Genomic DNA, 25,584 nt, shown 5'->3' with positions numbered 1-25,584 from the left:
TTGGCGACTTTGGAGAAGGAGTAATCAGGCTTATCAACAGCGGATGATAATGCAACAGCGGATCATGCAACTGAACCCGGTACTTGGCGGTAGCTCTGTAATGGTGTGGGGTGTATCTCCTGTGACTGTAAACTGAATCTTATCACCATTCAAGGGACACTCAGTGGTCAGAGATACCAACAGGAAGTACTGGAAGCTGCTGTTGTCCAGCATCTTAGTAACCACACCCACGCCAGTCGGCCAGTATTTATGGACGATAATGCTAGGCCCCATCGTTCCAAAGCTATTATCGCATATTTGCAGAACAACGCAGTTGACAGATTACCTTGGCGCGCGAGAAGCCCTGATCTCAACGCAATTGAGCATTTCTGGGACCATCTGGGACGTCAAGTTCAAGTAAGGGCTCCACCTGTTCAAAATCTACAGGAATTAAGCCCAGGCTCTGCATGAGGAAAGGCAGAGGATTCCAGTGATGCGCATTCGGCGTTTGATTTCCAACTTGAGGAGGAGGGTTACAGTTATCCGTGCGAGGGGAGGATACACCAAATACTGATGTCACCATTACAGCCGAAAGTAGAAGCAGTGTTGGTAGCTAATGGCCTGACACTTTAGATGGTTCAGTTAACGAAATTAAACGATGTGTTTGGTTTCCATATCATGAATGACAAGTGTGTTGTGTTAAACAAAATCTTATAGCACGAAAATGGGCGTTGCTTTAATTAATGCTCGCTCGTGTGTATATTATAAGCTTCTCACGAAGAAGTAGGGACAATAATAACAAGAGTACCATAAACAGGTGAACATGTCAGAGGCAAACATTCAGAGTGAATGTTACCTATCGAACAATATTACATCAACTCCAGCCTTTAGTATTTACATTTCACTGCTATTGAGGTACAACCACTTCATGTTCTTGGCCTAGATTTTCGAAACTCTCACAGCACTAGGATAGTCATACATTTGTAAGTGTCATACATGTAAGGCATGTTGAGGAAATGATGCCAGACGCAATCTTTATGTTGACTTGTACCATTAGTTCCCAATGCTCTACAACTGAAGTGTTGGCCATCTTTACACATAGTGTGTTTATGACTGGGACAGTATATATGTTTGTTTTGTGCGAATATCTGGTATCATAAACCCTTCTAATAGTGATACCTAAACATGCTTATGGAATATTTGAACAATCGATTTCTCGTGGATGTTTAAAGGGCCCGGTGGTTTTCAATGCAGATCTTGTGTTTTTGTTTTAAATGTCAAATCTTCGGTACAAATTTCCCAAACAATGTACGTCAGTGGGTGCGTGTATTTATACCCGAAAGCGTAGTTAATGCGTTCGTTAGATACGCCGACTTGAAGACCAACAAATGAGACATGAGTGACTGAACATCACCTTCGTCACCGGTAGCCTTTGCAAACAGAAATGTAATATTTATATTGTGCTATAAGCATTGATTCCATCAATCAATTATTTGCAACAAATGCATTTGGGGTCGTATAACAACTCGTGTGATCTTACAATAAAACAATTTTCCGATCCAGGGCGTTCACTTCATTTATAGTTGTAACCACTGATGTTCAATATTTTAGTTTAAAAGTAAAACGAAATTGTTTCTGTTGCATTGCAGAATTTTATGAACATTGATTCGTTCCAGGGTTTCACCACAAAGACACTGTCCTGTGAGGAAATCGTTACGTTTATTCAGCAGTATCGTAAGGTAAGGGTTGTTGTCTTGTACTATAAAAATGCCACACTAAACAAGGTTGTAGCTATGAATAACAGATTGACTTCTTTGCGAAGCACTTTTAAGTCGGGGAATTGAGGAAGTATCCCGGTGTTAGAAGTTTTCCACGGTGTAAGGCAAACACGTAATTCTTAACTCAAACATTAGTTAAAGTATTTTATTAACCTTGGGTGATGAATGATTTTTAGGGAGAAGCATGAACGAAACCCCCTAAACTTTATTTACAACTTAAGCTACCCACCCACTTCTTGCATTTCATTTTCAAGGTCAATGGAATCGTCTGACCAAGTTATTTTCTATTCCATGTAGTTGTTGACGGGGCGACAATTCCAAATGGCGGACGAGACAGTGTTTACATTTCGAGAAAGGTTGAAATTTGAAGTGACAGTGGAAAATATTTGACTGGATGTCGAATCTGAACCCTGCAGAATCGAAGAATAGATCCCTTTCTGGTCGACTTACAGCCTGTAACTTATGACAGATTGTTGCTTTTTATGACCCACGAATGTCGCTCATGCCTTCACGCACGTGTCTCCCCACTGGCATACAACAAAAAAGTGACAGTGCTGATTTGTGTACATGATACTAACCTTGGATTGCTTGGAAAATTGTTTTCATCACTTGGGACTATTATGGCCAAGCTTTTTCCAATTTCAAAATGTTACGAACATAGATCTCCAGCGGCGACAGTCTTGCGGAGCGGCTAGACTAACAGAAACGTAGAGTTCTTGTGGTTCAACGTTTGACATCTATTTTTGAACGATACAACAGGATATGATGGAATCGATCTATAAGTGAGATCAATTCGGTGTTTCGCCTGACTGTTATCTTGTGAATTTCCCATTCTAAATAGAAACAGATATACCATTTACAAGGTAGTCAAATGTTTACTGACGGCTTTCTGCGTATTTTGCATAGGGGTGTAATTTTAAAAAGCTTTTTCATTCATAAGCTAGAGGTTGTTTGTTTATATTTGGGACTGTGTATTGTAATTGAGTCTGAATATGTATATAATTGAAGGTAATATGATAGTGACATTCCCTTATATTTGCGGAAAAAAATTACATGATTGCATTTTTGCATTTTGTGAAATACTGCGGCAGTGTCGTTTACGTGCGCTGTGAAGCGCCGTGATATCAGATGCATTTCCATCTAAACTGACACCGTCTTATTTTATTGATTGGCCAATCAAATTCAAGCATTTCACGTAGCTATGGTAGAATGAAATACAGATGAACATGCAATAAATAAGTTGTTCATCCATATCTTGTTATTGTTCCCAAGATGCAGTCCCTCATATTATAATTCAGCATAATTCAGCATAATTCAGCAACCAGTGCTTGTCGTTAGAGGCATCAAAGGGGATTGGGTGGTCAGGCTCGCTGACTTGGCATTGGTTGATATATGTCATCATGTCCCAGCTGCGTACGCTGATGCTAAGGCTCTTGATCACGCGAATGTTTCGTCCACACTCGATTATTTACTAATCACCGTCATTTAGCGTTACAGTGGATATTTTTTTTAAATGATTTCAGTTTGAAAATAGAAAACCGAATGTACACTTCATCGTGACAAGGTACGGAGATATCTCATATAACACCGTTCAAGTTGTTCCCTTTTCCCAGAGTAGACACAAGAGCGGTCCGGACAAGATATCGATGTGTTATCAATTGACAATGCAACAGTTTATATTGACACAGTGGTTTCCGTTAAATAGCTGGAGGGACTCGTGGAGATATCACACTTTGAGGAAAAAAGAGCGGCATATGGACAGTTGTCTGAATCTGCTCCTTCCTAAAAGGTCTAGCTCTTGGGAAAGCTGTGTCAAGTCACCAATAGTATGAGGCCCATCGGAGTGTAGCTCATCAAGACGTGAATCGGTACGCATATTTTGAACGAAAGAAATATAGTTCGCCCTATCACCATATGCAGTGAAATAAATACTCTTTGACCCTTAACTATTATCGTTAAAGAACGAGTTCGCAATAAAAGTTTAGGGCGAATATGTTTTGCTTACCGACTATAAATGTAAGACAGAAAACTCACAGAAAAGCGACAATGTCATAGCCTAAATAAATAATCCTCTTTCAGGGCTATTGACGTATCTGATAAACTGTTTGATGGCGGTATATGTCCTGGTGAAATGTCTTCTCTAATTTATTTTAATCACATCTGTGATCAAAGTAAATCATATGAGACCATGCATATATACGAACTCCGCACATCTACTACCAACATAAGTTTAGATCAGATAAAGCTGACCATACCGAAACCTGAGGCTGATTAACCTATTCAGACAATGACCACTTTTCAGCCGATGCGAATTTTCTCGTGTGGAAGTGAAAATTGACACATTTCTCTGGTTACACTGAATTCCAATTACTGGTTTCATAAGAAAATGTTGTTTTTTTTCTGACAAATGAATTTTAATTTTATACTCCAATAACATCGTACGTCTATATTTTATTGAGAGGTTTAGGCAGCATGACCTCAACTAAGGCATCACAGACTGTCCCTGTTTGAAGAGGCCGTAAAATGTTTCACGATGCATCTGGCTCTTTGGTTACACCTGCTACGTTTCTTGCACTTATTCGTTGTAGTTCCGTAACGCACAATGTGATATCAGTTCCGTACCACACCACCAAATTTACCTAGCGGCAGGGCCTAAGTTTGAGATTTCCACGATTTGCAGATTTCCGTGTTGACAGAGCTCGCTGTACGACTGAGTACGCTGTAAGGACGTGTTTGCAAGGATGAAAAGGCGCGTAGAGTTGCAATATGCAAATGCTAAGAACCCATGAGAGCCGTTATGTAATCAAACGCACGCCCGTTTTTCAATCTCTTCCCGTCCATGGCACTGCCCTTGTTAAATCTTCGGTTTAGGTTACACAGTTTGGTTAGCTATGTCCTCTGTCCTTCCAATATGACGATAACATATTTTTCATGGTTTTTTAAAAAATCACATATTATTTCATTTCGTCTTTTGATGCTACATTTTCCCATCTTGTGTGAATTGTCATAGATAAAGCGTGCATCACAAGTTATGTTGTGTTACTGTTGTGACTGTACTAGCAACAGATATATACATACACATATATGGATTATATATGATATTATCTAATTTACACATACATACATATATATAGTATTCAGTTTTCAGGAATCAGTGTAGAGGGTTCCTAAACAATAACTGAAAACAAAAATACACCAGAAGGCATGAAATATCGCACTGTTGAAATTTTAATATGCAATAAACTTAGAAATTTCATAATGTCTTAATATTTCTTTTTGAAGGGTTAAAAGCTTGGTTTAGTATGGAATACTGTAAGTGACATTCTGTTCTTGCGATTTCGTGTTTTTGTGGCCTTATTTGACAAGTCGAGTTTGCGAGATTGCGAGATTTGACAGCATGTACAAATGTCGCATTCTCGTGTTATCGACTTTTGACAGAAACGTGCTCTGTACCAAAAACACGAGAATGCGGGATCGCGAGAACTCGAGATTTTGGCCAAATCTCGCGTTCTCGCGATCTCGCATTCTCGCACTTTTGGCTTTTTAAGCTTGTTTCCAAAGATCGAGATCGCGAGAATGCGTGATTGCGAGAATGTCCCTTACAGTATTCCATAGTTTAGTCATTTTTCTGTCAAATTTGTATAGGAGAGATTTGGTTATCATAATAACAACATTCAAAGTATTATTATGTTTACCCCTTCAGTCAAACAATATATATGTTCCTCACTGAAGGTGATTCTGCCTTCTGTATTATTTCTGAGCCACTCTGATAGCTTTTCCCAAATATCAACAGAGTATGAACATTTATATAAGATAAGTAAAATTGTTTCATACATTCACGCTGGTTAAAAAAGTACAGGCTGCAGATGGAACATAACCAGTCTTGAATAAATAACTGTACTCAGGATGTTGTGCAAAACATTCAAATGAAACCATTTTAATTCACAACCTGGAGTGAATCTTTTTACCATTAAATTATGGTTTAGGAATTCTGAATCAGTACATGATTTCCCAAGGTAGTTTTCCCACTTTATGTAGTTTTCAATTTGGTACCTACCATCCAGATTTATTGTTTATTTTTGATACATGGCAATATTGGTCCATAAGAAATGTTCGTCAAATAATTTCTATTAATGTTTTGTAAGTAACTCGACATAGCGTGTCTAATTCCTTGATAGGAACAATCGCATAATGCCATAAACGATTTAAGTACACGGGATTATCGTTTTCAAAGCACCGCAATCACTACGCGCTTCCTTAGAGGTTTGTCGTATTTTCGCTCAAAACAAGCATCGAGAAAGGGATGAGTCGTCTTGGAGATTCCGGAAAAGGGCTAGTGGCGACGAATGGATGCTTATACTGTTGACCACTGGTTCGCGCTCCAGATTCAATTATTTACAGTCACCATACAGCTGGAAGATTGGCGAGTGTGTCGTTAAACCTCCACATATTCTAATCACTCTAAATATTTAAACAGTGTGGTTGTGATTACAGCACCTAAAAAAAAGAAATAATAAGAACAGAATCAAAAGTGAATGTTGATTCTGGATGTCTCCCATTTTACCCATTGTTTCCTGTATTAGAGCAATCTTTTTCGCACTGAAACCGATTCCCATAGAAGTCGCTTTGTTGAGTCGGAGTAACGTAAATACGCAACAGGTTGGGGTGACGCACAATACATTTCTGTGGAGTGTTGTATCTTGAATTCGTTTACAGAGTTACAGGATTTGTAAAGTGATACTTTGAGTTACAAAAGAGCAAATTATGTTGAACTTGAATAATCTTACATTTCTCACATTTAGGCTTTTGCGGGACGTAACCGCCAGATGTGCTATTTGAAAAATCAATGCGTTATGCGATTAATATTGAAACTAATATTTGGACAAATTCTAAAAATGTCGCTTTACATACAATTCTAACACCATTACTGCTAGAGAATATGATGTTACCGTAAATAGATGGAACATGGCTGAGTTAAATAACAAACCAACCAAGAATACTATTTCAAACCATCTTTTATCAACCACCTTCTTTTGAAAAAGGATGTAATACGTCTAAATACTACATTTTTTCTGTTTGATATTTTCACTTAACAAACTCCGTGTCGATTTCTACTAAAATATGCAAGCATAGATAATACGCAAATAATGACAAGTACTGTTTTACAGATACGATCTCAATAATATTCTACTCCGTCATCGAAACAGGCACTTGTTTATTGGTACTGGGCGAGTTACCTCCCTTCAATGTACGCCCTCACCACTGGTAACCATCGCGCTCGTGGAGATCTGAATCCCTGGTGAAAAATAGAAGTGTGGACTCAGTTCAATTCCTGTTTCAGAGTCAGACTAACCCGCGACGACACAGACTTCACACATATTACATGACGGAAGTACACTTGTCAGGAGTATAGGAGTATAGAAGATTCCCTTGTGCTAACGATTGAGCTATGTCGCACTTAAGAGGTCAAGGTTCAAGGCCAATGTAAAGGTAGGCCTCGGTGTTTTCTCTCTCTCCCTCAACAGTGAATGCGCAGTGAATGCACTGTTCGGCGCTCTGCTCCCAATTCCTACCCATGTCTGCCTTCCTGTCTAATTGTCTATCTAACCGGTCGTTTAGGATAATATGACATGATTACTGCTGGCAATGCTGCAGGCATATGTCTCTCTCTCTCTGTGTTTCTCTCCCTCTCTCTCTCATGCGTGTGTGTATGGCTAGGAAAATTTAATCTTTCCATTCTTCAGGCAAACCGTGATTCTCTCTCATGCGTCTGTGTATGAATGATTTCTTCCACGTAACTGCGTCATCTGCTTATTTTTCAAAAAGGTGTGATTACTTTTGTTACTTTCACTTTGTAACATGGATTCTGATAAATACCTGTGTGTATTCAAGGACTGCTGACAGTCACAAAATGGCCACATCCAATGACTACCACTACCTCCACTGCCGGGATGTGGCAGTCGACCAACGTACGGGCGAGCTGCGGTATGTAATATACAGCGAAAACAAATTTAGAAATACCCACCTGTATCTGAATGTGTGAGACTAGGTAGGAAATCATGAAAGGTTATTAATAATCTTTGTCTGTGTTTAATAAACATGACATGTACTTGACATGTTGGAAGTCTGTTATGCAATATGCATTTCTCGTATCGATAATGAAATATACCAGTAACAAATATAACATTTCAGATACGAAACTCCCTCTCCAGACTTACCAGTTGCTCAGTTCATTGGACCGAAACCACTGTCTCGAGACTGTTGCAGTTTTTCAATAGGTATATGTTCAAGTTGTTCATTTGTAATTCTGTTCATTAATCGTCTGTAACATTTGGAAACAGCAGTCTAGACTACCAGTTGTCCGGCTTCCATTTTGGAGGAAGCCGCGGTGGCTGAGCGGGCTAGACTGCTTACTTTGTGTGCTGGCGATTAGGTGCCTGACTTTGAGGATGCGGGTTCGAATACCTGATTGGACTCAACCCAAAAAGTACTAGAATTAGTACTTACTAAGAAAGTGAAATCCCAAATGTGACATATGTTGCATTTGACCACTTTCTAAAGTGGCATTGTGTAGTTATATATAGCTAGTACACTGTACGATCGTAAAACTCTGTTAAAGGTACTTGATAATTATTATTATGATCCCTGCAGTCATGTTTGATTGATTAGTAATATTCCTCTTCAGAGATAGCCCATCCAGGCATGCATTCCTACATAGCTATCGGGGTATGTAATAGACACTACCCCGCCCACAGACAGCCAGGGTGGAGGGCCAACTCCGTGGGATACCATGCAGATGACGGAGGGTGAGGACATAACAAAACATTCAAACAGTAAATTACTAACGGTAAATTTTAGTGACAGTTCTAAGTACCAGTTTTGAGACCAACATTATTATGCTTAAAAGAGCATAGCAGCATGTGAATTCATTGAGGTTAGTTTTACGACGCTTTTGTCACTATTCAACTATGTCACAGCGCGGTACGAAACGGGCTTCACCATGTGAGGAATCGAGCCCATACGGTTTAACATCAAGGCTACCCCACTGTATGTTCCCGCAACCCACACGGAAGCATTCATTATGGCATTGAACCTGAAACACATACAATCCCGATATGACTATTTGCGGTCAGGTATTTTGTGTGTTTGAAATCGGTAGATATTACATATTTTTGGCGGTCGATGTTTTGGGTCTCATTGTCTCTTTCCGACAAAATCCAAGACGGCCGCCAAAAATCGCGTGCGTGCGCGCGCGTGCGTGCGTATGTATGTATCTACGAATCCTTGGCATTCCGTGCACGTATGCTCGTCATAGCAATGTCCTGGTACCGAACGGGAGAGATGGTGGCAACCAAACGCAATCCCAAAGTATGTGTCTACAAAATTTGGTGTCATTATGGAAGCTGCTATATTGGAGAAACTTGCCGGCCCTTCAACATGAGATTAAAAGAACATAAAATTTTATTTGAAAAATCTGACCTCACATCTGCCCTCTCCGAACACATTGTCAAAACGCCAAATCACTGAATCAACTGGCACACACTCAAATCCTGGCGTCCAACGTCAGTATTTGGCACAAAAGAAAAATGATTGAGCCAATCAACGTAAGGGGATTAGTGTCCAAGATCAACAGGGATCAGCGGGTTGTTGATGACGCACCTTATTTCAAAGAAATCATAGACGCTCAAACAACTCTGCTACATAAACGTACCCTTGGCCTTGTTGTAAAACCATGCCCTATCATTGTAGACCTCTTTCCTCACCTCATTGTTTGTACGTACTTGATTATATTTCCCTTTTCTCATGTGCTTGTATAAATATACTGTGCTGTTTATTATTTCCTTATCCACCTGGATAAGGGGCAATATCTAGCTAAGAAACTTTGTGTAAAATAAATCAAGACGTTGTTATCAATAAGATTTATCTTGTATTACCACACCAACATTGAAACATCTCACTCAACTTTTGACTCGTTTTTCCCACACAGGGCAGTGGGGTAGGCTAGTGGTTAAAGCGTTTTAGCTCGCCATACCGAAGACCCCTTTCGATTCCCCACATGGGCACTGTGTGAACAAGGATGCTAATGACTTGCCTATTTAGCAAACATATCTCAAGGTAGCGCCTCACATTTTCGCATTTCTTTTCAGTATTTATTTAGCGGCTGGATCGCCCACACACCAATTTGGCAGGGTCGGAGTTGGAGAAGTGATGGGCTGTTCTTTAAATGTCAACAATAACACAGTCACATTCTATAGAAATGGAAACGCGGTATGTGAATCGACATTTTGCAAATTTGCATTAGGTTTACTTCTACACATTGATCTTAGTCTGTGACCGATGCCATATGGGTCCATGCAGGAAGCAAATTTACTCTAAGTCCTCGTTGCTGTTGGCAATCTTTGGCTTGTTTGTGCATCTGTTTTCTTGTGGGTGAAATATTTTTTATTCAAAAGCTAGTTTTATATTAATTTTATTACTGTGATAAACTAGTTGATATTACTGTCCCTCGTTGACCTTGTTTTATAAGTTATAGGTAATCTATAGGTAATGCTTGTTTCAGTCAGGTGTGGCTTAAATATTGCCAATGTGACTTTTTGTCTAAACTCTCTCTAAGATGTGAAGGCCTCTGTTAGTGAGTTGTTTTAACTGATTTGGTTTAACAGAGTATGTCGGTTATGCCACGGCCTTGGTGTTTCAAGAAACAAGTGAGGCTGAATTCAAACCTGCAACAGGGGTATGAAAATGTCAGAAGCGGTATTAAGAATGTGTTTTTGTACTGTGTCTACAGATCTACACGTCCTCTCCCCTGTCTGTCCCTCCCGGTGGGTTCTATCCAGTTGTGGGCCTCCACTCACATGGCGAGAGAGTCACTCTCCTAGAACAAGAACCCTGGACACCAAATGTTAAGGTGTGTGATACTGCATGATGCTATAAACGTCATTATACATCAAAATGATGTAAGTCATTGAATTTTGTATATATTTTCAGTTTCATTGTTTTGTTGAAAATGAACTTGCCACATCATTATTCAATGGTTCAATGCATGTATATACTGGATTGACCTAGATGACAGTAACTACTTTCTTTCAGTCTGTCCCGGAGTCAGAAGATGTGGTGTACCATTCCCTGTTCTGCCGAGAGGCACGGGTATCTCATTCTTCAGGGACTGTCAGGTAAGCGTCTAATCAGTTCCATTTTTCATCTCTATCATATATACATGTACCAACCGAACACATGACACGTCTGACTTCACTGACCCGTTGAATGGAGGTGTATGACCATCTGGCTTCAACAACACATTTATCAGAGATGCATTCCCCTTCTGATTTTACTGATACATTTAACACAGGCGAATATTTCGGGTTTTACCAACACATTAAACGTGAGCACATGTCACGGCTGGCTCCGCGGACACATTTAACAGAAGCATGTGTCTGGCTTAACCAACACATTTGACAGAGGCACATGCCCTTTCTGGGTTAACCAACACATATTTATATGTATATAGAGGCACATATTAATTCTGCCTCTACCGACACATTTAACTGAGACGCATGTCACTGTTGACTTGATCAACACATTTAACTGAGACGCATGTCACGCCTGACTTTATCAACACATTTAACTCAGACGCATGTCACGCCTGACTTTATCAACACTCTTAACTGAGACGCATGTCACTGTTGACTTGATCAACACATTTAACTGAGACGCATGTCACGCCTGACTTTATCAACACATTTAACTGAGACGCACGTCACGCCTGACTTTATCAACACATTCAACTGAGACGCATGTCACACCTGATTTTATCAACACATTTAACTGAGACGCATGTCACTGTTGACTTGATCAACACATTTAACTGAGACGCATGTCACGCCTGACTTTATCAACACATTTAAATTAGATGCATGTCACTGCTGACTTGATCGACGCATTTACCTCAGACGCATGCCACTGCTGATTTTTCCAACGCTTGTAACTGAGATGTGTATCACTGGTGACTTTACGGACACATTTAACTGAGACACATCCCAACATAGGTGCATTCCTCTTCTGACTTGTGTCATAAAGTGTGTGTCATAAAGCAAAACATTTGTTCGAATTGGCACAAACAGAACAAACGTGGAAATGCATGGTGACTAGTTTGGACTTATATAATGTCAGTGTAAACAAGCCCCGTTTGGAACACTGTTCAAATCGCTCCAATTGTGCAGATACTACTACACAAGTTTAGATTTAATAAGTTAAGTACATTGTTATAAAGTTATAACACGTCTCCATGTTTGATGAGTGATACATATGTTATCAATATGATTGTTCCCAGATGTATTTGTTTCCAGCTACGATTCTATGTCGCCAGATATACCTGTTGGTCAGTTTGTGTCCGAGTGTCCACTCTCACCGATGTGTAACAAGTTTTCAATCGGTAATGAAGTTCAATCTCCCCAGTTCATCTCTACACAAATATATTTATCATGCAAGGGAACGCCTACGTTACTAATAAAAATCGTATTTTTAGTAACAGTATGTCAGAATTCATTCTACTTCGTTCTTTGAATTGTGTTACATTGCCTACATGGTTCATGTTGACTCCATATGAATGTACTACTAAGTTGTTTATGACCATCCCTTAATTTACGACGGCGCTGACTTTACTCTCATGAATCCATTGATCCTAAACTTGTCTTGGGCCATAAATGTGTTATGTTGCAGTCCACGTGAACTGCGATAGTACACACCTAATTTATTACATTTATTCTCTAAGTACGAATGGGCGGATAGAGCTTTTACAGAAAGGGGGTCACACTTTTGGGTGCTCCCTTCAATTTTACCTTCGTTTCCGTGGTCATTTAACAAGATTTCAATACAAAAGGGGCTGGGGGATGGGAAGGGGGTGGATGGCCCTGCACACCCCCACTAACCCCCTTCCATTCCCATCTCCCTGGATCCTGGATGATACTATGGAATTGCCCACGCACGTGAAACAGGCCATCCCAGTGACGAAGATAATATTTGAAACCAACCGCAATAATATGATTGTGATTTTCATGTAGCAATGTCATTGTACCTCTCGTTCAGAAATCGCCAGTCAAGGTCAGTCGTGCTGTATCTCTGTTGGAGTGTGTCACCGCCGTTACCCTGGCAACAGACAACCAGGATGGCTGCCGAACTCGATTGGGTATCACGCGGACGACGGAGGGTACTGTACCGTCAACAACTTGACGTTTTCCTTATCACGATTTATGTACATTATGGAATTAAATTTCGATGCACCACCACCTCTTTATCCACAAATGTGTCTATAGTAAGTTACTCCAGACATCATTTCTTTTTGGTCGATGTTAGGACACATTGTAATATTGAGAGAGCGAGATGAAGTGTATGGTCAGTATTTCACATATATCGTCACTAAAGCGGGAAATTCGTTAAGTATAGATAATAATAGTCCAACATCTGTCGTCAAGGAGAGTAAAACGACTAGAATATCATGATTTGAGATATAAAAAACAGCATTACAGAAACTATACCCACTATACCCTGGACGCATCTACGGCTCAGTCCGATAACTATATTACCTCCCTTTGCTGGATCCGCATTCTCACAGTAGCCAGTCAATTAGGGCACCGTTATAACCGAGTTTGCCATTGTCACCAAAGGTGGCGGTCGCAACTGCGAAAGTTTGCTGGCAGTGCGACTCAGATTTGGGGGAAATCATACAGACAGATTTATAGGCCCGACACTTTAAAAAAAATATATGTAAGAACTCCTTCTACTCTTTTAGGGAACCTCTGCATGATTTGTGTCGCGAAATTTTAATCGGTTAGGTAATTTAAAAAAGTGAGTTGTGATTGGTTCGCTCAGCTTCCCAGCGTAGACACCTGATTGGATAAAAAGCCAGCCATGGCAAGTAATAAATGTATCGGTCTGAGTCGTTGATGCGTCCAGGCTAGTATAGTGGAAACTTATATTAGCCTGGACGCATCAACGATTCAGACCGATACATTTATTACTTGCCATGGCTGGCTTTTTATCCAATCAGGTGTCTACGCTGGGAAGCTGAGCGAACCAATCACAACTCACTTTTTTAAATTACCTAACCGATTAAAATTTCGCGACACAAATCATGCAGAGGTTCCCTAAAAGAGTAGAAGGAGTTCTTACATATATTTTTTTTAAAGTGTCGGGCCTATAAATCTGTCTGTATGATTTCCCCCAAATCTGAGTCGCACTGCCAGCAAACTTTCGCAGTTGCGACCGCCACCTTTGGTGACAATGGCAAACTCGGTTATAACGGTGCCCTAATTGACTGGCTACTGTGAGAATGCGGATCCAGCAAAGGGAGGTAATATAGTTATCGGACTGAGCCGTAGATGCGTCCAGGGTATAGTGGAGACGTATTGGAACGTATATCCTGGAGATATCGAGGATGGGTTCCTAGTAGAGCATGCTAATAGTAGTTACAGCGTTTGATCGACATGCCGAAGTCCCGGGTCGGATTCCCCACATGGGTACAGTGAGTGGAGGCACCGCCATGATATTGCTGAGCTATTACTACAAGCCCCGTACATCTGAACTCAGTACTGCGAAACAAAAGCCCCAAATGAAGCAAGCCCAAACATAGGTTTGGGGAGGCTGTAAATAATGTGTTAATCAACTGAACATATAGTGAACACTCTATTGTTCCCCTCATATGTTAACGACTGGCTGTTACTGACATGCAGACATCTCTTATCTCTTCCACAGGATCTTCCACGGAAAGGGTCACCCATCTGCTCAAGGCCCCCGAGCTAGAGCAGGTGACACGATGTCCTGTGAAGTGGACTTCCGGAATAACACTGTCATATTCTGCCGGAACGACCACGTGGTGGGTCATACGTCTACACCGAATACATCGTGCATTTTGCATATATTTACTTTGCTTGATCTCCCACGGGTTCAGGTTGCAGAAGAGAGAAAATAAATATGGGTCACCGTGATATTTTTTACGGCTGAATTTTCCATGATGACCACTCTAGGGCCTTCTGAAAGAATTTACTGGAACACATCTTAGGTAGCAGGCATTAATAATATTGTCATGTTTCGGAAGTTACCCGATGTTTGTTCGAGTGTATTGAGCAAAGGGAAGTAACTCGTACTTTTATGTCGTCTGCTACAATTTTAAAATTTGTGAAACTGCACATATATTCTAGAGTTCGAGACCTGTATGAATAAATGTAGGAATATAATTTGGCAGTCTACCGATTTCACGGCGTGACTTGTCTCATGAGATCGATTAACACCATTACATGTTGTTTCATTTAGTACTTCGTGTGTAGGCGGTGGAGTAGCCTAGTTACTTAATACCTTCGCTTGTCACCAGGAAGGCGTGGGTTCAATTCCCCACATGGGTTTCTGGTGTCCTTCGTCTTACTATTGCTTGAATATTGCTAAAAGCGGCGTAAAATCAAACTCACTCTTTCACTCACTTAGTCCGTTATGTACTTTGTGATAATATCTGTAAATGTAATATCTGTAATATCTGTAATGATATCTGTATCAGTGAAATACACATTAAACACAACGTCAGACATATTCTTAGCTGAATTTCGTCCATATTTAGTTATTGGGGTTTACAAATTTATGCATGTAAAATACAATCAGATTTTCTTTGTTTTGTGTCGGATATATGATATACTTCCTGGTTTGAGACCATCGCGTTATCTGGCTTTGTCACTGACTTGAGGTCGAGTCTATCGTTCTTCTCTAGAGGGAATATTTTCTCACGACGTCCCTGTTAGAGTAGTGTAGCCGCGGTGATTTTGTGACCAGTGTCTGATGTGTGTGATCTGTGTCTGCTGTGTCTGCAGGTGTACAGGAGCCCCGCCCTTAGGATCCCACCAGGCGGGTTCCACGCGGCAGTAGGTCTGCATTCACACGGAGAGTCTGTCTGTCTCCTGGAGATGGAGCCGTGGAGATCTGCGTCCGAGCAGGTACTGTCTCCACGTTTTACATATGTTATTGTTCATGTACATTTTAATCGGGAATGACAAATCTAACCCATTTTTAGCGGATGCAGACTTCCACCGCTTTGACTTTGACCGCTTTGACATGGTAATGTGTACAACGTCACTGCTGCAAACTCCGGGCACCAGACTGATATACGTAATGTGCATCCGAGCCATATGTCGTCTGCTGCACGCACTCAATACTGAATAGTCAGCTTCCTTCCTTATCTGTCATGAGGAACAAGGAATATCATATCAGTCGACATAATCGATGGGTAGCATGAGCCCAGGCATAGTTTTGTGATGACTGTTGGCAGTAATAAGTCTTAGCCATGTTGGAAATAAGCAACGGTTGACAAAGTCCCTTCTAACCATGGATGATTATTTACAGAAACACACCCAATCGTGCAAATCTTGACATATTGCTAAAAGCGACGGAAAATCATATTAGCGTACTTCGTTTCATTGTACTGTTATTTTCCGGGAAAGAACAAAATCGGGACCAATGACAACACTGAAGTAACAAGAACGTTGTTTTGCGCGGCTGTAGAAATTTGCCACCATGCTGATGTATATATTAACGTTTATGTTAAACTTTGTGTGACTGAATGTGCATTCATTTAAATTTACTTTAAAGTGTACGTGTAATCACACACCCTATAATCTCTGGTGTAATACTCGCTGTTACAAGTACTAATAATTGTTACAGTATTTACCGCCGCCTGTCCAACAGCAGTATTACTATTCCGTATGCAGGGACGCAGCACTGAATCAAGCCAGCGGTATTTTGAGGTGAGAATATTCAGGGTGGTACTCCACAACAAGACGCAAACTGTAATAGTCCATTATGGCGATTCTAGCAAAATCTGCCACTCTCTCTTGAAGCTTGCCTGAGGCAGTTCGTGATTTAATCCCAGCCTTCACGATATCAGATATTGTTGGAATTCAAAATACATTGGTGTATTTTCTGATAGGTTAATTGTTATTATAGCTGTTAAAACAGATCTTTATGTTTCTGTTTCTTCTCCCAATAGTGATGATGATGCATGTTGTTGAACAGCGTGAGAGGTCCTTTGACTGCTAATTTGCCGAGGCATGAGTATTTGTGGACGTGTTTATATAAGATAATGAAACCTTAAATATTTACACAGTATAATACTTAACATAAGATTTCTATATAATACAGCTTTAACTTAGTAACTGACTTTCTTCCCAGCTACAATGGAGGTGGTGCCCTTCCTGTTGCTCTCCTGCTTTCAAAGTGTCCACTAGCTCCGGATATTAACAGTTTTTCTATCGGTAATATTAGTAATTCTAAGTTTCAATCATGCCCCAGAACCCTAGTCTGTCAGTCCCATGTATCCCAGAATCACAAGGTTCCTGGTTGAAATGACGACAGAGTAAAGAGCGACGTTTGGGGTGAGTATGGGAAAATGGAGAAGAGAGGCAAGAGTTAACTCCCTTGCTATGCATCTGCCTTGATTTTCATATCAGCAACCAATTCATGGGATCGGTGTTAATAAATGCTAAATAATTCGATTCTGTTTCAAATGAATAAGTTATATATCTTTGGATTACTGAATCATTTAAGAAAGGGTTACAAGCTTAGTTGCGCTCATGTTATTGCTGTTGATTGTGGTGAAAAACACACACTTAGCAGATGTCCATGTGCCGGTTTCGCCTGACAGGGGATATGACTATTCATGTTTTCTGTTGTCAATGGTGGATTTTTTCCGGTCCGAACATTTTTGAAATATTGCCGGGATTTATATGACAACTTGATGTCCCTGTCAATCACAACTCAGTAAAGTAAAGTGTACGAATGAATGCAGTCAGCAGTGTACCAGCTATACAGCGACAGTCTGTAATTCATCTCCTCCAGACCAGACAATGTAGTGCTCAACATTACGAACGTCATTCAACTGGGATTAGATGACGTGCCAACTAAGTTATCGAACGTGACTACCCGATCCCGTTAGTCGCTTCTTGCACACGCGAGGGTTATGCTTGTTACTGCAACCAAGACCTCTGTTCGTAACAGTCGCTAACTGGATCGGGTGGTCAGGCTCGTTGACTTGGCTGACACACGTTGTAGTATCTAATTTGCGTAGGTTGATGTTCATGCTGTTGATCACTGGATGTACTAGTCCATACTAAATTATTTACAGTCCACCACATATTGCTGGGATGTTGCTGAGTGCGGCGTAAAACAACAAACAAGCCGCAGAAAATTGTGCTCATTGTCACCATAGTTTACGATGTTACCATTTATTTTCAGAAATTGTAGTCCAAGGACAAGAGTGCTATATTGCGATGGGCCTGTGTCCACAACACTATCGGCAGAACAGACAGCCAGGATGGGATAAGCACTCTATAGCATATCATGCAGATAACGGCGGGTGAGTAGGTTAGGTGTTCTCTTCTGTATCTGCACTTCTGCATGTCCAATTTCTGACAATTCATGCCACAATGGAAGATGGAGGTGCGCCATTCAGTTCAGTCTATATATGGACAAATTCCAGGAAAATAACCATTAAGTGATGCTGTTTGTATATACCCTAAGTTTACTTGATAAATTGTCAAGGGTTTGTAAGATACGAAGCTGCTGCTCTTTCACTTTTATTGTAAACAGATATGGATATCTATTTCAGCATATACGCTGCCACTGGAGCTGCCGTGACATCTCTTCCTATAGTTAGACAGGGCGCCACCATGACTTGTCAGTTCAACTTTTCAGACAAAACCGTCTCATTTCTCAACAATGGGAAAAAAGTGAGTGATAACTTCCTGTACCCATTGCAAATATTGAGGTAATTATAAATACTGTACATACTGCGCTGTGTGAAATTGAAACGTCTTTGTATAGATACATTGTTTAGACCTACCTGAGACATTCAACTGTCACATTCAACAGCCACATCCAACTATCACATACATCTATTACATTCAACTGTCACATCCAACTGTCACGTCATAGCAAGACAGCTCAAAGCGGTTTCAACCCTATCACTCCCCAACATGGAGGGTCATACTAAACTGCAAGACTGATGCGAATCTAGGTTATAGTCAACTTGACATTAAGTAATGACGTATGAACAACGAGATTTAAAATCCCATTCAATGTTCTCCTTGACATTGAACTTTTTCTCAGAAAGCATGTCAGTTTGAGGCTTGTAATTTTGAACACAATCATGTTCTTAACTGTTTGTCCTTGTACATATTATTAATTCTTGTCCAAATCTGGATGCTTTCTTGATGTTTTGGGGGAAAACACGCCTCTGTGGTTTTGGTGGACAATGTAGAACCGGAGGGTGAGGGAGCCTCGAGGGATTTCCCGACCCCGATGGTTTTATATTGTCTACCAAAACCGAGAAGTGTTTTCTCTAAGAGCCTTCGTCGGCCCGGTGGCCGTGCGGTAGAGCGCCTGACTACTGATCTGAGACGTGTGTTTCCAATCCCGCTTGGAAAATCATATGTATTAAGGATTTAACCTTGAACGATATTTTTCAATTGATTTCAAACACTTACGTATGATTTGAATATTGAAGCCCATATAACGTTAGGAAATGTAAAACCTGGGAAGAGGTCTTTCTAGCGAAAAGTAAAACCTGTACCTCCAAAACAAAAATCTCAAATGCGATTACTCTGGGAAAATGTGCATTTTGAATGCTAGGAATGGTGAATTGCCTCGTAATATAATCGAATTTTGCAAAACGTGGCGTGGTATCGATATTGAACTCACAGCAACATGCAGACAGTATGCAGGTAAACATTCTGATGCATTTTCACACATACCCCAGGGCAAGATTTCATCTTCCCCTTTCCAGGTTTATCAGTCCCAACCTCTGACAGTGCCCCCTGGTGGCTTCTATGCAGCTGTTGGATTACACTCACAAGGGGAGAGAATCAGGTTGTGTGAAGTTGAACCATGGAGAGGAGATGACCCACTGCCTTGTCTGGAACCTGGAGTGGTGAGTGTGATGACGCGTTAATTTGTTTCTGTATCTGACGATGAACATATGTGCATTGTACCCACCGCGTGAGAATGGAATGGGTAAGTGAGATTAGTTTTATGCCGCACTGAGCAATATTTCACCTTTATGCCGGCCGTCTGCAAATAGTCGGGTCTGGACCATACAATCCAGAGATCCGGCAAGAAACAGGGGTGTAACATACTTTGTAGGGTTCAGGGTCAAAATCAAGGATTGCAGTTTTACAGATTTCGTATCAAACGAATGAAAGTCTTTAAATGATTACTTTTGGGGATAGTTATATCTCAGACTGCCTTTTTTCCTGTTTTTACCGTTGTCCTAAACGTTTCACGGTCACTAACAAAGTAAGGCGAATGACTGTGTACCTAGCTCATGTTACGAAACTAATAATTGAGATAAATTTACGGCATGATGGACATCTCTTTCAGACGCCAGACGCCACGAGTATGCCCATGTGCGCTGTGTGCATGGACCGAGCGGTCACTCAATTCCTCATCCCATGTGGTCATACCTTCTGTTGTGAGTGTATAGAAGAGTGGTCAGTTGTCCAGAAGAACTGCCCAACGTGCAGAACCGCCTATCAAGACGTGAAAACTTTGTTTTTTGGATAGTCATGTGAAACTCACGACGACACGGATAGAAGATCATATATGTGTTTTGTTGTACGAACCGAGCTGAATCAAACAAATATTCCCCAGTCCCTTGTGAGCATACTCTGTAGGTTTGAAACGTGTGGGACTAGTGTCACACAGGTCTCGTTACACTAGATGGACCAAACCGATTTAGCCTATTGAAATGTACTGTTGAGGGACTTAAACATGAACTTGGGCGTCCTATACACTGATACACTCTGAACAAGACCACCGTTCTAGACAACATCCAAACAGCCAAGGTTTAAATGAACTTAACTGCATTGTTGGATTCTGTCAGTTCGGTTTGTTAAAAGTATGAAAACGCGTTAAGATATAATGATGTAAATTTAATGATTTATGAATGTAGACCAGTGACATAGTCAATCTGGGTTTGTTGAAATAGCCTTAATTGTATATGTAGTGACGGGAATGCCTACTAATGACTGTAATTATTTGAAAGGAAACTGATTGAAGTATTCATGACATTAACGGATCATATATATCCATTGTTAAGTTTGCACATATATTTGACGGATCATATATATCCATTGCTAAGTTTGTACATATATTTAACGGATCATATATATCCATTGTTAAGTTTGTACATATATTTAACGGGTCATATTGATAATGACACGTTGCATGTTTAATACCAGTCATTACGTCTCTTGTAGGTAGTGTGATCTTCGTATTTGCATAATGGGCTTTTCTTTTGAAGCACAGTGGTGAAATAGATATGACCACGTATCAAACGCAGCATAAACATCACAGACATGCTTCTCAGGGGTGCTGGGCGCTAAGTACGATGTACAGTCCGTGTGTTGTTTGGGTATATATATATTTACGAGGGTTGGCTGAAAAGTTCTAAGCCTCACTGTGAAAAAAAGTGACAGAGTCCACGTTTGTAATTTATTTTTCTACATAGTCCCCTTCCAGGTTCACACACTTTTGCCAGCGATGCTGCAAGGCCCGAATCCCGGTCAGGAAGAAATCTTCTTCGGCTACCCTAAAAAATCAGTCACAGCGGAAATGACGTCATCATTACTTGCAAAATGGCGACCGGCGAGTTCCTTTTTCATTTTGGGGAACAGGTGGAAGTCAGAAGGAGCCAAATCAGGTGAATAAGGAGGATGGTCAATGAGTTCAAAGCCACAATCGCGGATTGTTGACATGGCCACCACCGATTTATGAACAGGCGCATTGTCTTGGTGGAAGAGGACACCTTCAGCGATCATCCCTCGTCGTTTGGCTTTGATTGCTTCTCGCAACTGGTTCAGTAGATCAGCATAGTATCTGCCGTTGATAGTTTGACCTTTTTCAAGATAATCAATGAGCAGAATACCCCTGGAATCCCAAAAGACTGATGCCATGACCTTTCCAGCTGAAGGAACAGACTTGGCTTTCTTCGGAGCTGGTGAATCAGGATGCTTCCACTGTTTTGACTGTAGTTTTGTTTCTGGTTGAAAGTGATGTATCCAGGTCTCATCCATGGTTTCAAATCATGCCACAAAATCATCGGGATCTGCTTCAAAACGACGCAAATTGTCAAGGGACGTCTGGAACCTGACACGTTTCTGTTCTGCTGTCAAGAGCTTTGGCACCCATCTTGCAGATCCTTTAGTCATTCCTAATTCGTTGGTGATAATATGCTCAACCCTCTCATGAGAGATGCCCACTACACTAGCAATATGTCGAGTAGTCAATCGTCGATCATCCATCAACATATCGAGCACTCGCTGATGTTTTCTGGAGTGGTTGCTGTTGAAGGCCTTCCTGAGCGTGGGTCATCATCAAGGCTTTGTCTGCCACGCTTAAATTCTGCAGCCCACTTCTTTACTGTGGAAAATGAAGGAGCATCATCCCCTAGAGTGGAGACCATGTCAGCATGTATCTGTGGTGGGGACATCCCTTTCTTTTGCAAGTACTTGATGACTGCCCTGTATTCAGTTTTGTCCATTTCTGATGATTTCACAGGGTAGGTTTACCAAAAGAGCTGTAGTTGAGATAAAACTATTAGTACGTTTGTAGTTCTTGTGTATATGATTAACTAAATGATTGTCCTCATTGGTGGCAAAGACCTGTCTCTACCTGGTGGGGAAAAACTACTCAGGCTGAGAACTTTTCAGCCAACCCTCGTATATGTCACAAAACATACATGTAGACATCCCCTACCTGTAGGAGCCTTTAAGCAAGTGTTAACAGAATATATCGTCATCATAATTTATGTGACGATAATTCAGCTTGAGACGTACTCTATTACATGGTGAAAATGTAACACGTGGCAGTACGACAAATATGTTTACCTTCTTACAGACTTGTTTACCCGAATCCAATTACTTTATGGAAAGTCAACAAACTCTTCGCGCCCAACAAACGTGTAATCTAATGTAATGTGTAAGTCCAGAAAGGTACGCTAATTCCTATTTCTGTTTTTTTGTTTTTTTTATTTGTTGTTTTTTTAGTCGTAGATCAAGACGGCTGATGGCCTTTTGTTCGTTTGCTGCTGACAGTCTGTGAAGCGTGACACTCACACGTAATGAATGCAATGCCCAGTTCAATGTGTCCGAGGAGAAAGCTTTGCATTGCCTCGTTTCCACCAGGTTTCTATGGATTGTTCGTCAGCGGTATCCGACCAGTCATAAACATAGTTCGAGACTCATATGTTCCCTCATGTCAACAGCTCTTCATATCGCGATTAAACTTCTGTTCCGCAGCACACGTAAATGTAAAAGTGAGAGTTGTTTTAAAATAAAGAAAGCTTCATGTATCACGTAACTGACCTTGAAGACAAAATGCACATTACCCCAAACCATACACATAAGAAATCACATACGCTTTATGTTACATATAGTAGAACTGATGTCACATCCAACATTCAGACGTAACATCAGCATCTGGTATTGAAAATTCAGATCGAAATTTCATTCCGATTTCATTCATTCAGCAATTATCGCTGTAAGACGTAAGGAAGAATCACAAATATAATCCACCATGAACAGGTGTTCGTTCAGTGTATCATGTACTCCCTTTGTTGGTATGTATAAATAAGAAATCGAAGGCCGTGCCGCTCTTGCATCAAAGTGCAGCAGCAGGTCTTGGTTATTTTGACCTTAACCCTTCCAAAACGTAGGTTAACTTCATTTTTCAATATTATTAATTGAACAAACTGGGATATATACCGGAGAGTATCAAATTTGATATGATCATTATGAATGTTTTGATACTGCGTCACCACGTGCACTTCTGACTATATTGTTGGTTGTCCAGTTTTCGCTCTTGAAAGATGGCTGGTGTACGGTACTTGTGTACGATTTTGATGTTCAAGTCAAATACCGGCTGGAAACAAACACTAACAACAGTGTGTGATGAAAGATGATTGTGAAAATTATTTGTCTATAGTGATTTATGAACTGCCAAATTAATCATCACACCCCATGCATATGGGGTGGTGATATAGAGAAATTGTGGTGTGTTCATTAGGTGCCTATCTTTGAAAAGTTTGTCAAAACTTATACTGTCTTTGAAAAGTTCGTCAAAGCTTATACTGTCTTTGAAAGGTTTGTCAAAGCTTATACTGTCTTTGAAAGGTTTGTCAAAACTTATACAGTCTTTGAAAGGTTTGTCAAAACTTATACAGTCTTTGAAAAGCTTATACTTCCCATTCAATTTGAACGTTCAAGTTTCCGTATTTTTTTTAGAAAGAGATTATGTTGTAAATGTAAAACAGTTCTTGTACAATACTTATTGTGTATGCAGTGTATGTATGTGCATACATCTGCTATGTGCCTGCATTTAGTAAAACACATGTGCTATGTGCATTTAGTAAAACACATGTGCTATGTGCATTTAGTAAAACTATTGTCATCACGCAGATTATCTGCGTGGTATAATTTTCAGTCACGTTGTTTGTTTTATGACCATGAAGTATTTATGTAGACATGAATTGGACAGCAGCTGTCATCACATGTAACCAGACTGTTATGTATGTGTAGATCTGGAATATGCGCATGTAAATATGTTGGTTGACAATATTTTTCTGTATCTGGCTACAAACAAGCAAAACCTATTTGAATGTTTGTGAGGACAGCCAAGTTGTTAAAACGCTCGCCCGTCACACCGAAGGTCGGGGTTCGATTCCTCACATCGGTTCAACGTATGATTCCCATTTCTGGCGTCCCTGCTGTGATATTAAAGAATTGTTGCTAAAAGTGGCGTAAAACAAAACTCACCCACTGAATGTTTAAAAATGTATCAGAATTGTCTGTATTCATACCACTGGGAAGTTCGAGTCAGGTTCGGCTTGCAGCGAGATTTCGGTGAAACCATTGTTGGTGAAGTTTGTGGGTTTCCTGCATTTGTTCACTTACACAGCAGCTGTTCAAATGAAACTTGAGTTATCATGTAATCATCAGTATACAGACGTGGTTGAGCAACGTCCACTTGTTTGTAAGCAACCATTTCCCTCTGTGCTTGTTGTTTAAATCCACAACCAGCAATATTCCAGCCTATATGGCGGCAGTTTGTAATTAATTGAGTTTCGACCAGACAATCCACAAATTAGCATCGATCTCTCCAATTGGGATACGATGACGTGTGTCAATAAAATCAGAGATCCCGACCACCCGATCCCATTAGTCCTAACAACCAGCATGCGTCACTGCAGATCAATGTTATCTACTTTTCTTTGTGTGTTGATGAAGTGTATATTGTACAGCCTCAGCAGATTGTATGAGTATGACATTTTACATATACGTCATGGAACAGTAATGCTCTGTACTCGTGTCGGTGATTAGGCTTAGAAACTTCTCCTGTCAGGTATTCTCCACACATGGTTTTTAATAGTTGTGTTTTATTTCAAAGTCACTGTGTGTTTTCTCTAATGGACGATAGTATGCTGTAGTGTTCTGAATTCACAAAGTTACGTTTTGTGAACGTGCCAAAGTATTCACTTGATTAGATTATGCTTGATATTTATATCATGATTGCAAGAGCTACTTTGTCTCAAGAAAATAAATATCGTTACAGTGAATGAGTTGTGTAGCCATTGCTGGATGTTAAAAGGATGACCAACTGTGGACATGCTTTGACTATTCTGATATCGCCCTTACATTACGTGATAATGGCTGATGTCCGTTTGTTTATTTGTTTCTATTTTTGTCACTTCCTATTAGCAATGTTGCCGTTGGCTGGCTGGCTTATCGCTTTACACAGC

General features: G+C 40.4%; 1 protein-coding gene across 1 annotated transcript; it reads left to right on the top strand.

The window, feature by feature from the left end:
* The first annotated feature begins 7,002 nt into the window (after nucleotides 1-7,002).
* On the top strand, nucleotides 7,003-25,401 carry LOC137274137 (uncharacterized). Its single transcript, XM_067807152.1, has 17 exons — nucleotides 7,003-7,247; nucleotides 7,650-7,742; nucleotides 7,950-8,035; nucleotides 8,443-8,563; nucleotides 9,905-10,025; nucleotides 10,546-10,665; nucleotides 10,848-10,930; nucleotides 12,104-12,189; nucleotides 12,843-12,963; nucleotides 14,508-14,628; nucleotides 15,611-15,733; nucleotides 16,458-16,540; nucleotides 16,965-17,047; nucleotides 18,027-18,147; nucleotides 18,400-18,520; nucleotides 19,576-19,719; nucleotides 20,169-25,401. Exons 2-17 carry the CDS (start codon nucleotides 7,669-7,671, stop codon nucleotides 20,349-20,351), a joined length of 1,791 nt encoding a protein of 596 aa, XP_067663253.1. The 5' UTR covers nucleotides 7,003-7,247; nucleotides 7,650-7,668; the 3' UTR covers nucleotides 20,352-25,401.
* The last annotated feature ends 183 nt before the right edge of the window (nucleotides 25,402-25,584 follow it).

The sequence above is a fragment of the Haliotis asinina genome, chromosome 2 (genome assembly GCF_037392515.1).
Source record: "Haliotis asinina isolate JCU_RB_2024 chromosome 2, JCU_Hal_asi_v2, whole genome shotgun sequence".
Lineage (NCBI taxonomy): Eukaryota > Metazoa > Mollusca > Gastropoda > Lepetellida > Haliotidae > Haliotis > Haliotis asinina.
This window is presented reverse-complemented; position numbering and strand designations above follow the sequence as displayed.